Source organism: Symphalangus syndactylus, chromosome 18 (assembly GCF_028878055.3).
Source record: "Symphalangus syndactylus isolate Jambi chromosome 18, NHGRI_mSymSyn1-v2.1_pri, whole genome shotgun sequence".
In the NCBI taxonomy this organism is placed as follows: Eukaryota; Metazoa; Chordata; class Mammalia; order Primates; family Hylobatidae; genus Symphalangus; species Symphalangus syndactylus.
Window position 1 is genome coordinate 93,744,475 of NC_072440.2, and position 16,503 is coordinate 93,760,977.

The 16,503-nt window shown below is 38.9% G+C and overlaps 1 protein-coding gene and 1 non-coding gene across 7 annotated transcripts in view; both read left to right on the forward strand.

The window, feature by feature from the left end:
* Positions 1-16,503, forward strand: part of NT5C1B (5'-nucleotidase, cytosolic IB) — a 27,241-nt gene continuing 10,738 nt past the window's right edge. The window contains exons 1-9 of one of the 6 annotated variants that reach the window (XM_055252888.2): positions 1-227; positions 2,073-2,162; positions 2,492-2,722; positions 3,271-3,408; positions 4,675-5,136; positions 5,416-5,583; positions 6,694-6,823; positions 12,786-12,908; positions 13,313-13,497. In XM_055252888.2, the coding sequence (XP_055108863.2) occupies positions 198-227; positions 2,073-2,162; positions 2,492-2,722; positions 3,271-3,408; positions 4,675-5,136; positions 5,416-5,583; positions 6,694-6,823; positions 12,786-12,908; positions 13,313-13,497 (1,557 nt within the window). In that variant the 5' untranslated portion in view covers positions 1-197. Of the gene's footprint in view, positions 228-2,072; positions 2,163-2,491; positions 2,723-3,270; positions 3,415-4,674; positions 5,137-5,415; positions 5,584-6,693; positions 6,824-12,785; positions 12,909-13,312; positions 13,498-16,503 lie in introns of all 6 variants that reach the window. The other 5 variants (XM_055252889.2, XM_055252890.2, XM_055252892.2 and 2 more) reach the window with 5 other exon arrangements.
* LOC129468785 (U6 spliceosomal RNA) lies at positions 6,217-6,321 on the forward strand. Its single transcript, XR_008652844.1, has one exon. It is a non-coding gene; the product is annotated as a U6 spliceosomal RNA (small nuclear RNA).

Below are 16,503 nucleotides of genomic sequence, written 5' to 3' on the forward strand. Positions count from 1 at the left end.
AATGAAGAAACTTTTTTTTTTTTTTAAGAAAAGGTTAATCACATATTCATAGAGTCAGTTTGTTACTATGGAATCACATATGATGTCATAAATTTGACATTCTAAATGCAAAGCTAGACTGAGCAAGGGAAGTGACAGGAAATGGAGCTGGGGAGACAAAAATCTGGATAACAACAAATGAATTTCAAGTTAAAAAAATGAGTCAAACATCTCTCAGACAGAAAAAGGTGAGTGAATTGAGTGTCTTAGAATCTTGCCATGGGGCTGAAGAAATGTGGATATCAGTCCATCATTTGCCTCTGCAAAGGCTCTGCAACGATCAAATAATTTCAGATAATGGCTTCAGGTAGAGGAAAAGAGAAGGGAGAGAATAAAGGCAATGGAAAGAGCAGAGAAAAGGGAAGAAGGAGAATTTTTTAAAAAATGAAGACAGCAAAGAAAAAGATTAAAACATGTAGTATATAAATGATTCCAATAAGTCAGTATTCATTTAGCATATACTCATATGTTAGTAGTAAAAGGTAAAAACAGTGGCTGTCTTTGAAGAATGCATGGCTTAGTAGGAAAGAGAATAGACAAAGGACAACTCATTGCTCCGTAAAAGTATGTACAAAAGACACAAGCAACACAGGGCAATATTTCACTCTGGGAACTTCCCCCAGGTCACACTGAGCTGGGTTTTGAAGAACACAAGAGAGAAGAGGAGACCATAAGGAAATAAGGCTGGAGTATGCAGGCAAATACAAGTCACTTGGTATTAGCAGAACATGGTGATAAAGTATAGAGTGAAGGGCATGCAAGTAGCAGGTACACGGGAAAACATCATGAGTCTCCTGGTCAAACCAAGTGAAGAAAGTGTTTATCCAGGAATGAAGCATTACTAGATTTACATCTTGTAAATATTACTCTAAATAAATATGGTGGACAGATCTAGAAGTGGAGAGGATTTAAGGCCAGGAAACCTGTTCAAAAGGCTATATTATAAAAATGTAGTCCCAGGATGGTCAGAGGCCTAGAACAAGGCAATGATAACAGAGATAGAAAAAAGGAACTGGATTCAAAATATCACCTGGAATTAGAAGTAAGAGGATATTATGGTGACTGCTATGTATGTGTATAACGGGGGTGAGGGTTGATGAAAAGATTTTAAAATTAGTTCAGGAGCCATACAGCTATGCCATTCTCTCATGCAACTAACATTTTCATGCAACTAACATTGATGAGATTTTTCCTGCGTGCAAGACACAGAGCATAAACGGATGAATATAGACTGCTCTAGTGGATCTTGGTCTAACCTAGAAGTTGTGCTCCTTAAACATGTAAATAACACTAATCTTGATCACATTGCAGCTACTTACTTAGCACGAAACAGTTCAAATAATACTCCAATAAGTATCTCCTCCAAATGAAAATGAAAACATAAATATTTGAGTAGAGTTCCATAAAGTGAGTTATCTTCTTGTGCTCTTTTACTTGGTTTTCCCTAACTGTTGTTAATTTGTTGGTAAGAAATCCCTTTCCACTCTAGATCTATGAGTAATTAGATGATAGGAACAGAAGACATGACTTTCAATAAATTTGTATGAGATTAAGGTCTTTATATTTAGAAATCAATCTAATATTGGTGAGGCTAGATCCACAGAAAATTTGAGCTATAGTGATGATGAAAACAAGAAAAAATTGAATTCTAAATGGCAAGGAAAAGTAAGTTCCATAAGTAGCAATCTTCAGAGTAATAGAGAAAAAAAAAACAAACTTATTCTACATAAACTTCACAATTCTCTAGTATTTCCCATGTTATCGGCCTTTAAACAATAAATGCTTTATATCTCAAATCTATGAACCAGCAAATTTCTATATTAAAACTTGTTTATATAATTCTTTTTAATAAAATATGTGTTACCTTTTACTCATGCTTGTTAGAACAGGGGAAACTAAGGTCTAGAGTTTATACCTTTTTACATTGGCAAATAAATAAATTCTAGGTTTTCTTTATCCTTTTATTCCGAAAGCCAAAGTTCCTAATGCCCTGAGATTAAAAATTAATAAACATTCTTTGTTTCCTTGTCAAGAATGAGCCCGGAATGAGGTCCTCAAAAGAGAGTCTAGAAGCAGAAAAAAGAAAGGAATCTGACAAAACAGGAGTTCGTCTGAGCAATCAGGTGAGCCGATCTCTGTAGCAGAGGTGAGGTAATTAAGGAGCAGAAAGCATAATGGAAAATGTTAGGGGGCAGGGAGTTCTGGGAGAGAAGACCAAGCTGTTGAGAATTGTATTAAGGCGTCCCTAATGTCGTCATGAGGAGGTTAAGGAACTAGGAGAGGTTGGGCCCTGCCTTCCCCTCCATCCATACCCTAGTGTTCACTTAGAATGTGTGGAACCACAGCAGGCTCCTCTGCTCAGCCTACACAGGGAGGAGACTGGTCTTTGTTCAAATCAGGGAGGGGAGGGGGTCTGGCCATGGCATTGACCACTTTCTGCACAATCTTTCAGATGAGGCGTGCAGTCAATCCGAATCACTCGCTGAGATGTTGCCCCTTCCGGGGTCACTCGTCGTGTAGACGCTGCCTTTGTGCAGCTGAGGGAACAGCCCTTGGCCCCTGCCGCACAATACGTATTTATATTCACATGTGCCTGTTGTGGGAGCAGGGCCAGCAGATCACCATGATGAGGGTGAGCAGAGATCACACTACTGGTTCTGGAGGGGAACCACAGACAATCTGGGTGAGGGGAAGAATATGGCAAATATAAACTCTTTTACTTTGCTGCTTCGTGGTCTCCTTTATTCTTGTTTCTCCTAAAAGAAAAGTTTGAAGGCTCCATTCCTTTTAAGCAGCTGCCTTAGAGTCCCCCTGCAACCTCAGTGGGGCACCAGCTGCCCTCACCTTTACAGTCTGGTAAAAAATAGTGGATATATTGTTTCAGCATCTGTTAACAGGCTTATCCTCAAGGGAAGTGAGCAAAAGGGAGGAACAATGGTGAACCATACTAAGTTCCATATAAGAGAAGTCACAGTGAAAAAATATGTTTGTATCTTGGTTTTGGATGCTCTTTCAAGTGGACCCCCACATAGATACTCCAAACAGAAGTGAGGACTAGACCAGAGTTAGAATAGTACACAAGAGTTCAGGTTGAGTTAAGAGTCATTGAGGCCAGGGATCTTCTCACTGGGTGCTGCTATATTCAGCCTGACATGACTATTCTGCAGGCACATGTATAGAAGGAGCTGCTGATGGGGTTTTACACCCTTGGGCTTCTTCTTTCCATCACAGAGATCACAAGAATCATCACTGCGGAAGACAGACTCTCGAGGGTACCTTGTGCGCAGTCAATGGTCTAGAACATCCCGGAGCCCATCCACCAAGGCTCCATCCATAGATGAGCCTAGAAGCAGGAACACCAGTGCTAAGGTAGAGGTAAAGATGAAAGGGAGGAGTAGATGATAGAATAATAACAATGGTTAACATTTATTGATGCTTTCTATGTGCCAGGCCCTGTTTATGTGCTTTACATGTGTTAGCTAATTTAGCCCTCAAGAGAACTCCCTTCCACCCATAAATCCCATTTTACCACTGAGAAACCTGAAGTACAGAGGGAATTTAAGGTTTCACATTAATAAGTGGTAGAGCTAGCATTAAAACCCAGGGGCTCTAGATCTAGAGGCTGCACACTTCCTCCTTCCTTCCTTCATTCAACAAATAGTAATTAACTGTGATTCTTAGAAGAAGGAAGGAAATGGTCACCACAAGAGAAAAAGAGTGTCAGATTGTGTGGGGCTTTGAGTTTTTAATTAGGCCTGACCACATAAGCAATTTAAAAAAAAGTTTTGAGATTAAGATTTTGGAAGCAGAGCGAATGATCCAGATCCAGCCACTGGGAGAGTATGCATTCCTACCCAATTCATCATCTCTGTCAGATTTGACTCAATCATCTAAACAAAAACATGCTTTTTTGAGTCATGTGTGAAACAATCTGAAATCATATATGGATACCTAATAACTTCTTGCTCACCTTAGTAAAGGAGTTTTTTCTCTAGAATGGCCCCTTCCTGTTTAGGAAGATGATTCTATGTAACTGTGCTTCACTGGCACAAGGAGCTCTGAAGGCCCTGGGGAGATGCTCCAGTCTCCAGACAAGAGACTTTCCCAGCCATCACTGCATCATTCACATGGGGAGCGGGGAGAGACATGCCCTGAGGTGCTATGTAGAGTGTCCTTGTGAGAATGTCTGGCCCACTTTGCTCATGGAGTTAACTGGAAGTCGCACACTAAGGCACTGGCCAAGCAAGATCCATTCTGCACGCCCTCTGTCCTACCTGCAGGCCTCTGACCGAGTAGGTATATGCCGAGCAGGGAACAGAACTTTGCAAACCATGCGTCAGCTGCCTAAGGCGGAGGAAGAGGACTGGGTCCTATCTACTCCAAACAAATAAAAATGTGTGAAATGCTTATGGGGAAGCTAGGGGAGAATGAAAGCAGACAGTCTCTGTGTCTGTTTAACAGAAATATCAAGCAGCTGAGGCCTAGAAATGTCCGGGTCCCTCAAGCCCTACTTAAGGAGCTGAGATGAACCAGCACCCATCCAAGGTCTAGGAATGGAATAGGCAGAAGGGACAGATCTTTGACGGGAGATGGGCAGGCAGGCCTCGACTTCAGACGCCCATTGTCTTGCTGCAGCTCCCCAGCAGCTCCACGAGCTCCCGGACTCCATCCACCTCCCCAAGCCTGCATGACTCCTCACCGCCGCCACTGTCCGGGCAGCCCTCGCTCCAGGCACCCGCGTCGCCCCAGCCGTCCCGGTCGCTGGACTCGCGGCCTCCCACGCCCCCAGAGCCCGATCCTGGCTCCCGGCGCAGCACCAAAATGCAAGAGAATCCGGAGGCCTGGGCCCAAGGCATCGTGCGGGAAAACCACCAGACCCGGGACTCGCAGCCGCGGGAATATTCGCGCACGTCCCCCACCGAGTGGAAGTCCTCCAGCCAGCGCAGGGGGATCTACCCCGCCTCCACCCAGCTGGACCGCGACTCTCTGTCCGAGCAGCAGCAGCAGCGGGAGGACGAGGACAACTACGAGGCTGTCTACTGGGCATCCATGAGGTCGTTCTACGAGAAGAACCCGAGCTGCTCGCGCCCCTGGCCGGTGAGCCAGCCCGCCGCCCCTGGCATCGGGGGCGCCCCTCCTTGCAGCCCGCAGCAGAGCCTCTTCCAGCCGCCCTTCTCTCCACTGCGCAGGGAGGTCCTCCCCTGTCTCCCGCTTCTCCTCCCCAAACTTCGGGGAGTCCCAGCCTCAGCTGTCTCCAGCATCCCGCTTCTCCAACCAGGGGCCCGCTGTCCTACTCTCACACTACCCTGGAGGAGCCCCAACCCTGTCCCCTTCGTGGCTATGTGACTATCCTCCCGTTGGCGTCCCTCTCTGCAGCCCAAACCCAAGAATGCCATCACCATTGCTCTCTCATCCTGCGCGCTCTTCAACATGGTGGACGGCAGGAAAATCTACGAGGAAGAGGGTCTGGAAAAGTACATGGAGTATCAGCTCACCAATGAGAACGTCATCCTGACCCCGGGCCCGGCGTTCCGCTTCGTCAAGGTATTCTGCAAGCTGTCTTTGGCCCGCCAGGACCCTCGATGGCGAGGGAGGGACCCAGGCCAACCCTTGGGAGGGCATCCAATTTCCCAGATGATTCCTAGCCCACCCTGTCATTCTTGTCTCCTTCTACCTGACCCAGATCAGTTTATGATTTCGCACAGCCTTCCAGACTGTGGAGGAAGGGACTCCAGCCCACAGCCCTAGATTTGGTATGTTGGCCTTCCCTAAGTAAAGTCCTAATCATGAGACCTGTAACAGAAGCCTCTCTCCCTCGAAGGAGTGCTAAGAAGCCATAATGAGTTTACAATCCTGAGTAGTAGAAATAAAACGCCATATTACAGTGAAATGAAATTCACATTAGCTCTTCTGGCCCCAAACATAGCATATTAAGAAAATAAAGATGCCCTTGGCACTTACGGGTGTGACTTTAATAGAGAAGGTAAGGTTCTCTGAACTTACACCGAAATGTATAGCACCTACAACTTTGATCTGCTCATATAAATATTACACAACATCATAACCATGCAAAAACAAATGACACCTCTACAAGTTGTTGGTAGAATGTACTTACGAGACATAGTAAAAGCATAGGCAGGAGCCACAAACCTAAAGATACATGTTAATACACAAAGTACTCTCTTTGACAGAATATATACTAAAATTGGAACAAAACAGAGACGATTTGCATGACCTCTGGGCAAGGATGACATGCAGATTCATGAAGCAGTCCATATTTTTCAAAATTAAAAAACAATCATTAGATGATCGATAAAAGCAGATTTTAAAAATCAATCAAACATAGACAAAGCATAAAAGGGTTAGCCTGACCCTACTCTCTACCTGTCCCCCAGAGATAATTCTAGTGAACCCAAAGTTGAAACAATTTTCAACAAACATTACTCATGTATTGTGAACATTAACTGAGTTCCTATGAATGAGAGGTTGATAATACAGAAATGCATAGGATAAATCTTCCTTAAAGGCGCCAGAATCTCTCAGTGAAGATTCTTCAGAGCTTGAATTTGACTCTGATGAGATGCTTCCTCTCTGGCCTCCCCAAATCCACCCTGCCTGCCCCTCTTTACACACATTCATGTTTGTAACCTGCAGGCACTACAGTATGTCAATGCTAGACTCCGTGATCTATATCCTGATGAACAGGACTTATTTGATATTGTACTGATGACTAATAACCATGCCCAAGTGGGAGTGCGGCTTATAAACAGCGTCAATCACTACGGTAAGTAAAATAAATACCATGTGGAAGACCAGCTCTCCGCTCTGAAAGAGAGAAGCCATGTTATTTTGCTAACTGTGGCTTAACCAAATGCAGTGTCTTTGATACTGACACCCCCTTCTGCGCCAGGAATGTTTATTTGCCTATGTCAGAACAAGAGAGGCCATGCTCATTTTTAACTTCAGCACAGAGTTGGGCTCAAAGCTCTGGACTTAACTTGTCAAGTGTGAATTTCAAAGTCTTAATCCTAGGTCCTGCAATATATTTCTCTGTTGTATGTTTTTCACTTCTGAACTTGACTTCAAGGAGCCGTCAACCCAAAGGCTTTTACTGTGTGATCAAACTTCTTGCTCACCACAGATTCGTGTTAAAGGTTTAAAGGTTTTCACCTCTCCTTTCCACTCTTAAAATCTGATTGTCCCCGGCTGCTCTCTCTCCCCACACATAAAATAATTTACACAGAGCATTTGATTGATTCTAGTCTCTTCAATGTTTCTATCAGTGTGTTGGGGACTTTAAGAGAAAGTTCCAACTTTTCCTATTATGGAACTACCTGAATTATTTCAGGCACAATTAGCCTATATTCTAAATGGGTATGTGAAGTTAAAATAACATTTAAATTGGGCATATTTATAAATAATCAAGATATAAGTTATGAGTTTTACTTTATATTATTCTAACTATAAGGCTGGAATCATTGAAGCACATTTTAAAAATTTTTGCCTTTTAAAAGTGCAGTCTTCATAGTGTTATGAAGTAAAAAGAGAGAACATAAAAATTTAACATAGATGAGTGGCATATAGCAATCACCTAGTAAACAACAGCTAGTATTTAACAACACATAGCCTTAATTGATTTAGTAGGTGATTGAGGTCTATCTATCCCTCACCACGCTGACCTATCAAGGCTGGAAGCATAAGAAATCATTTATTTACCTGTTAATTCTGCTGATGAACTGATTGTGTACAACCTTCTCATGCAGCCTTGTTCATGGAATAAAAATCTTTTGACCCAGAAGAGTTAGTTACTTCCTTCTCTGGGTACTGAAAGCAATTCGTATCTCCATCTGCCAGGGTCGTTATTATAATAAATGTTTTACATGCCAGACTCCTCAGTGAACTGTGATCTCCTTAAGAAGAGGGATGATGCTTTAATCATTTCTGGAGTCTTAGTGTCACCAAATAATTTCTGGGTGATGAAATTCCTATGATTTAGGGATTTGTAGAGTACACTTTTGTGCCACATATGCCCAATATTGACTAAGCGAAAAAATGAGAGCATTTTCTAATACCAAAGCAGATACTTCCACCAAGACAGTTAATGGACCTGACCTACTCTCTTGGTCCATACAGATGACAAACAACTAACTAGACACAGTATTCTGCTTTATATCATGTGCAGCCACCCAGTTTATCATATATCTAAAAAAAAAACCCTTTGAATTGGTACATGATATTTTATCATATGGATAATCCTATACTTTATATAACTACTGTCACATTGTTGAACATGTTTTGCTTTTATAAATAACCCTAAACTGAGACCTTTCTATAGAAATCTTTATCAGAATTTCAGAATATTCCTTTTTAAAAAATAAGGAATCTTAGGTCAAAAGGTAAAAACCTGTTAAAAGCTCTTGATACATATTGCATATCATCAAATCACTTTCTAGACAGCTTGTACCAATGTATACTTTTACCGATAGTATATGAAGGTGCATATTTTATAAACCTCTTACAAACAGCCAGTGTTTTTTTGTAATTGTTACTGATTTTAAAAAGCATTTGATGTTATATTAATGTTTAATGATGATAATTCACTGTTAAATGACTAAATCGCATGTCATGAGGGTTTGGTGTAGAGATTACTTCATTACCTAGGTAATAAGCATATTACCCAATAGGTAGTTTTTCAGTCCTCATCTGCCTCCCACCCTCCACCTTCAAATAGGCCCTGATGTCTATTGCTCCCTTCTTTGTGTCCACTTATACTCAATGTTTAGCTCCCACTTATTAGTGAGAACATGTGGTATCTGGTTTTCTGTTGCTGCATTAATTCACCTAGGATAATAGCCTCCAGCTCCATCCATGTTGCTACAAAAAAGATGATCTCATTCTTTTTATGGTTGTGTTCCATGGTATATATGCACTACATTTTGTTTATCCAGTCTATCATCAATGGGCATTTGGGTTGACTACTTGTCTTTGCTATTGTGAATGGTCCTGCAATGAAGATATGTGTGCATATATTATTTTTTTTTTTTTTGAGACGGAATTTTGCTCTTGTTGCCCAGGCTGGAGTGCAATAGCGCTATCTTGGCTCACTGCAACCTCCGCCTCCCTGGTTCAAGTGATTCTCCTGCCTCAGCCTCCCGAGTAGCTGGGATTACAGGCATGTGCCACCACGCCTGACTAATTTTGTATTTTTTTAGTAGAGACAGGGTTTCTCCATGTTGATCAGGCCAGTCTCAAACTCCCGACCTCAGATGATCTGCCCGCCTCAGCCTCCCAAACTGCTGGGATTACAAGCGTGAGCCACCATGCCCTGCCATGCATATATTCTTATGGTAGAACAATTTATATTCCTTTGGATATATACCCAGCAATGGGATTGCTGGGTCAAATGATGATTCTGTTTAAAATTCGTTGAGAAATCTGCAACCTGCCTTCCACACCAGCTGAACTATTTTACACCCCCAAAAGCAGCATATAAGTGTTCGTTTTTAACCACAACCTCACCAGCAGGTCATTTTTTGACTTTTTAATAATCGCCATTCTGACTGGTATGAGATGATAATCTCATTGTGGTTTTGATTTGATTTTCTCTAATGATTAGTGAGGTTAAGCATTTTTTTCATATACTTGTTGGCTGCATGTGTGTCTTCTTTTGAGAAGTGTCTATTCATGTCCTTTGCCCATTTTTTAATGAGGTTGTTTGTTACTGCTTGTTAATCTGTTTAAATATCTCACAAATTCTGGATTTTAGACCTTTGTTAAATGCATAGTTTGAAAATATTTTCTTCCATTTTATAGGCTGTTTGTTTACTCTGTTGATAGTTTCTTTTGCTATGCAGAAGCTCTTTAGTTTAATTAGCTCCCATGTGTCAATTTTTCTTGTTGTTGCAATTGCTTTTGGTGTCGTCATCATGAAATCTTTGCCAGAGCCTGTCCAGAATGGTATTTCCTAGGTTTTCCTCTAGGGCTTTGGCTTTGGGTTTTACATTTAAGTCTTTAATCCATCTTGAGTTAATTTTTGTATCTGGTGAAAGGAAGGGGTCCCATTTCAATCTTCAGCATATAGCTAGCCAGTTATCCCAGCACCATTTATTGAATACAGAGTCCTTTCCCCATTGCACGTTTTTCTTGACTTGGTTGAAGATCAGATGGTTCTAGGTGTGTGGCTTTATTTCTGGGTTTTCTAACCTGTTCCATTGGTCTATGTGTCTGTTTTTGTACCAGCACCACGCTGTTTTAGTTATTGTATCTTTGTAGTATAGTTTGAAGTTTGGTTATATCATGCATCCAGCTTTGTTCTTTTTGCTAAGGTTTGCTTTGGCTATTCCAGCTCTTTTTTGATTCCATGTGAATTTCCAAATAGTTTTTTCTAATTCTGTGAAAAATATCATTGGTAGTTTGATAGGAATAGCATTGAATCTGTAAATTGCTTTGGGCAGTATGGCCATTTTAACAATATTGATTCTTCCTATTCATGATCATGGGATGTTTTTCCATTTGTTTGTGCTGTCTTTGATTTTTTTTCAGCAGTGTTTTGTAATCCTTGTAGAGATTTCTCACCTCCATGGATAGCTGTACTCCTAGGTATTTTATTTTTGTGTGTGGTGATTGCAAATGGGATTGCATTCTTGATTTGGCTTTTAGCTTGAACATTGTTGGTATATAGAAATGCTACTGATTTTGCATATTAATTTTGTATCCTGAAACTGCTGAAGTTATTATCAGAGCTAGGAACTTTGGGGCAGAAACTATGGCATTTTCTAGGTGAAAAATCATATCATCTTCCAGGAGAGATAATCTGATTTCCTCTCTTTCTATTTTAACGTCTTTTGTCATTCTCTCGCCTGACTGCTCTGGCTAGGACTTCAAGGACTATGTTGAATACAAATGGTGAGAGTGGGCGTCCTTGTCTTATTCCAGTTCTTCTAGCTTTTGCCCATTCAGTATGATGTTGGCTCTGGGTTTGTCATAGATGGCTCTTATTATTTCGAAGTATGTTCCTTTAATGTTGAGGGTTTTTTTGGGGAGGGGATTAACATGAAAGGATGTTAAATTTTATTGACAGCCTTTTTGGCATCTATTGAGATTATCATATAGTTTTTACTTTTAGTTCTGTTTATTTGATGAATCACATTTATTGATTTGTGTATGTTGAACCAACTATGCATCCTAGGAATAAAGCCTACTTGATCACGGTAGATTAGCTTTTTGATGTGCTGCTGGATTTGGTTTGGTAGTATTTTGTTGAGGATTTTTGCATCTGTGTTCATCAGGGATATTGGCCTGAAGTTTTCTTTTTTCTGTGTCTCTGACAGGTTTTGGTATCAGAGTTATGTTGACCTCATAAAATGAGTCAGGGAGGAGTCCCTCCTACATAATTTTTTACAATAGTTTCAGTAGGATTCATACCAGTTCTTCTCATATGTCTGGTAGAATTTGGCTGAGGATCCATCTGGTCCAGGGCTGTTTATGGTTGATAGGCTTTTTATTACTGATTCAATTTAGAAACTTGTTATTGGTAAGTTCAGGGTTTCAGTTTCTTCCTGGTTCAATCTTGGGAGGTTGTATTTTTCTAGGAATTTATCTATTTCTTCTAGGTTTTCTAGTTTCTATGCATAGAGGTGTTTGTAACAATCTCTGAGGGGTTTTTGTTTTGTTTTACTATTTCTGTGGGGTTGGTAGTAATGTCACTTGTGTCATTTCTGATTGTGTTTATTTGGATTTTTCTCTCTTTTTTTCTTTGTTAGTCTAGCTAGCAGTCTATCAATCTTATTTATTCTTTCAAATAACAAACTTTTGGTTTTGTTGATCTTTTGTATATTTTTTCACATCTCAATTTCATTCAGTTCAGCTCTGATTATGGTTATTTCTTTTCTTCTGTTAGCTCTAGGGTTAGTTTTTTTCTTTTCTTTTTCTAGTTCCTCTAGGTGTGATGTTATGTTGTTAATTTGTGATCTTTCTATCTTTTGATGAAGGTGTTTCGTGCTATAAACTCCCCGCTTAACAGTGTTTTAGCTATGTCCCAGAGATTCTGGTATGTTGTATCTTTATTATCATTAGGTTCAAATAATTTCTTGATTTCTGCCTTAATTTCATTGTTTACCCAAAAGTCATTCAGGAGCAGGTTGGTTGTTTACTTTCCATGTAACTGTATGGTTTTGAGATAGAGCCTTTTTTATTTTTTACTTTTTTTTTTTTTTTTTGAGACAGAGTCTTGCTCTGTCACCAGGCTGCAGTGCAGTGGCGCGATCTCAAGAGCCACATCTTAATAGACCTTTACAGTTAGTGAGGAGGCTGCAGTTCAAGAAAAAGTACCCTGTTCTAGCCTAGACAAGAGTCAAACACTTGGGCTCAAGTCTGCTCTATGCATCTAAATCAGTGTGTTAGATAAGTCTTTATGTCTAACTTTCATTTCCTGTAATGAAGATAATAATACTTTCAGTATGTTTGTGAGAATAAAATGGCAGGATCTATGTGAATATACTATGCCCATAAACTATAATGTACCAAATACAACCACTATTACATAAAATAGTTGAGGAATTTTAAATATTGGTGCTATAAGATGATTTTTAAAGTTTATTTCTAAGGTAACTTTCCTTTAGGTTCACAAATAAAGCCAGATGAATTTACAAATAAACTCAATTATCTCTAACATAACTTTTACTTGGATTTACAGCATTTTTGTCTTTAATTTCTGTCATAACAAAGTCTTTCTTGCCGGATAATAGGCTTACTGATTGACCGCTTCTGTCTGACCGGTGGAAAAAACCCCATTGGCTATTTGAAGGCATATCTTACCAACTTGTATATTGCCGCAGATTCTGAAAAAGTGCAAGAGGCAATACAAGAAGGTATTAGTCTGATTTTATTCCTCTAGTTAATAAAGAGGTTTACACTAATGGTTACTTACATTAAGTTTCGCATATGATTATGAGGCTTATGGTCTTGTTGGATATTCTTCTGAAGTTTTTCCACATGGGGCAACACTTAAGTCTGTCCTTTAGAGCTTTGACTTTCCTGGAAATGGACATCCTCAGTAATTGTCCTACAATCCATTTTACATGTTCCCATCACTATAGAAACAGAGGCAGTGCATAGACAACTGTTCTGAGATCTGTGGTTGTGAAGAGGAGTTGAGCCATCAGGTAATAGCTAGAGAGAAAACATAAGGTCTGGGAGAATTTGGTTTTTTAATGGTAGAAACTATAACTCATGGACCTGAGAAGAGTATTAATCAGTCTCCATGATCTATCAGGTATTGCCTCTGCGACAATGTTTGATGGAGCCAAAGACATGGCTTACTGTGACACTCAGCTCCGTGTAGCCTTTGATGGGGATGCTGTCCTCTTCTCTGATGAGTCTGAACATTTTACCAAGGAGCATGGGCTGGACAAATTCTTCCAGTATGATACATTATGTGAAAGTAAGCCTCTTGCTCAGGTAGGTTCAATGAGTGCTAATTAATTTTTATGTACTTATTTATTTTCTAATACATAAATATCAATATTGGTCCATTCTGATGAATGTTTAAATTATTCTAGGCAGGGCACTCCTTCTTACTGTCTTATCTTTGAAGCTTTCTCTCTTTCTTTCATGAACTGATCACTTTGATGCATTCACTGCTGACAACTTTATTTTTAATTTTAACATTATTTTATCTATCCTTTTGGAAATGCTTGTATGATCTTCCCATAATAAGAAGTCTACCCTCTCCAAATTGGGAGTAACAGGAAATACTGCTTATCAATAAGCCATTTCTACATAATAAATTCTCAAAATAGGGTCATTTCCAATAGATTAGAGTAAGCATTTGTTGAATCTCTGTCCTTGACTTCAAACCCAAGAAAGGCATCGCTTAATTGAGAAAATATGCACAACTAAGAATTTGAATTGAATCAAATAATGATCCTCAAACAAGTGCAAACTATGAATATGTAATCAAACTGAAAGTAAATATTTAGATTTTTTTGGATTAGTGCTGTTGAGTACCTTTCAATCCATCCATGAACTGAAGTGCTAAAATCAAGGTCGAAAATGAACAGAACCTATAACTTTTGAACAAAAGGAAATCTGAAATCAAAATGTCACTTAATCTGAATCTAAACTGATAGGTCTTTTAATTTTATTCTATCAATTTTCCCAAGAAATTTAATTGTCCTTTTTCTCAGTTCTTCCTGAACTTAAGTTAAACTTAAATATTGTTATTTTTATATAAATTTATAAAAGTATGAATAGACTAATTGAAAGTTGAAAAGTTTTTCTACTTAGTCACCTCTCATTAAAGCAAGCAATATTTAAACTATGGGAGTGTGTGTTCAACTTCATATTCTCTTTCTAAATAGCTCCTTTGGAAACCCTGACCTAGTGTTATAAAGTTCCGTATTAACAAAGCTTACTATTGAGAAGAAAATTCTTTGTTATATTTTATATCAATCCACTCTGCTGAAATTCAGAGCCTTTCACCATTATTGAAATGTGGAAATCCTCCATAAAAAGAACACTTAAACAAAAACACTTCAAAGAAAGCATTACTTCCAGACAAATGTTAAAGTAGTATTTTCTCATCTGAAGTAAATAATCTAAATTTCTTTTAGATTTTACATTTTTCACTTCTTTTCTCATTTTGTACTTTGTCCTTTTTTTCAGCTTTATTGAGTTATACTTAATTTTTAAAAGTTGCACATATTTAATGTATGCATTTTGATGAATTTGGACATATATATACACTCATGATACTGTCACTACAAATAAGGTAATAAACACATCCACCACTCCCAAAAACTTACTTTTCTCCTTGTCTTTTAAAAATTTTTTTGTTTTGTGGTAAGAACGCTTAGCATAAGATCTATCCACTTAACAAGTTTTTAAGTTTACAATACCATATTGTTAACTATAGGAGCTACATTGTAAAGCAGATCTCTAGAATTTATTCATCCAGGTCTCATCCATTTTGTTACAAATGGTAGTATTTCCTTCTTTTTAAAGGCTGACTAATGTTATGTTGTGTCTCATCCCACATTTTCTCTATCCATTCCCCTGATGATGGACATTTGGGTTATTTCCAAATATTGGCCATTGTGAATAATGCTGTAGTAAACACTGCAATTTACATAGCTCTTTCAGATCCTGCTTTCATTTCTTTTGGATATATACTCAACAGTGGGATTACTGAATCCTTTGGTAGTTGTTCTATTTTTAGTTTTTTGAAAAACTTCCATTCTGTTTTCTACAGCGGCTATACCATTTTACATTTCTGCCCACAGTGTATAAGGGTTCCACATTCTCTACATACTCCCCCAACATTTGGTATCTTTGTTTTTTTTTGTCTTCTATAATAACCATCTTGACTCGTAAAATTTGATATTGGATTGTGGGTTTTATTTGGATTTCTCTGACGATTAATGTGTTGAGTACATTTTCATATACCCGTTGACATTTGTATGTGTTCCTTAGAGAAATGTCTATTCAAGTCCTTTGCGCATTTTTAACCAGCTTAATTTGTTTTTATTTTGCTGTTGAGTTGTAAGAATTCCTTGTATATTTTGGAAATTAATCCTTATCAGATGTATAGTTTGCAAATATTTTCTCCCATTCCATAGGTTGCCTTTTCACTCTGTTGTTTCCTTTGCTTTGCAGAAACTTTCTAGTTTTATGTATTCTCACTTATTTTTGCTCCTTAAATTGCCTTTTTCTCCCATTAAACAATTAAAACTGTGAATCCCAACCCTACTTATTGCAGGAATACTCAACACATTTCTAGTATACATGCTTTCCTTTATTATGCAGTACTTCTGCCAGTTTAAAAAACATGCCATTTTTTTACATAAAAAGATGATTTTCCATAAAGGCCAGAAGGCCTTGCTGGGTGTGTTCCACTGATGAGAAAGAATGTATGAGGTACAACTCCTACTGAAGACATTCAAGTATGTTGCTAGTAGGGTGGTGGTTTGGTCATGGCAGTATCTTAATTTTGTCAAATGGAAGAGGTCTGAAAGTTACCAGCAAATGGGACAACTGGAGAGGATTAATTTAACAAGTCTGAATGTAGTTTACGAGCCTCCAATCTCCAGTGTAGTACAGTGACAAGTAACTGATATCTCCTGATTTGATCCCTATCTCTGGTCTCACCATTCTGGAATAATGGTCTCTAAGTGTGTGTGTGTATGTTTGTGTGTGTGTGTATCAGAATTTTTGAGGTATATTTATATAGAGTAAAATTTATAATTTTAAGTGGATAGTTTTAACAAATATATATAATTGTGAAATAACCACTAACATAAAAAAAATACTCAACAGTTTCATTAAATCACTAAATAACCTTATGCCCCTTTGTAGTCATCCTAGTACCCTATCTCCACACCCCATCAACCACTGATTTCTTTTTCTATAGTTTTGCCTTTTCCAGGTGTCCCATAAATGGAATCATACGGGATGCAATCTGACTTC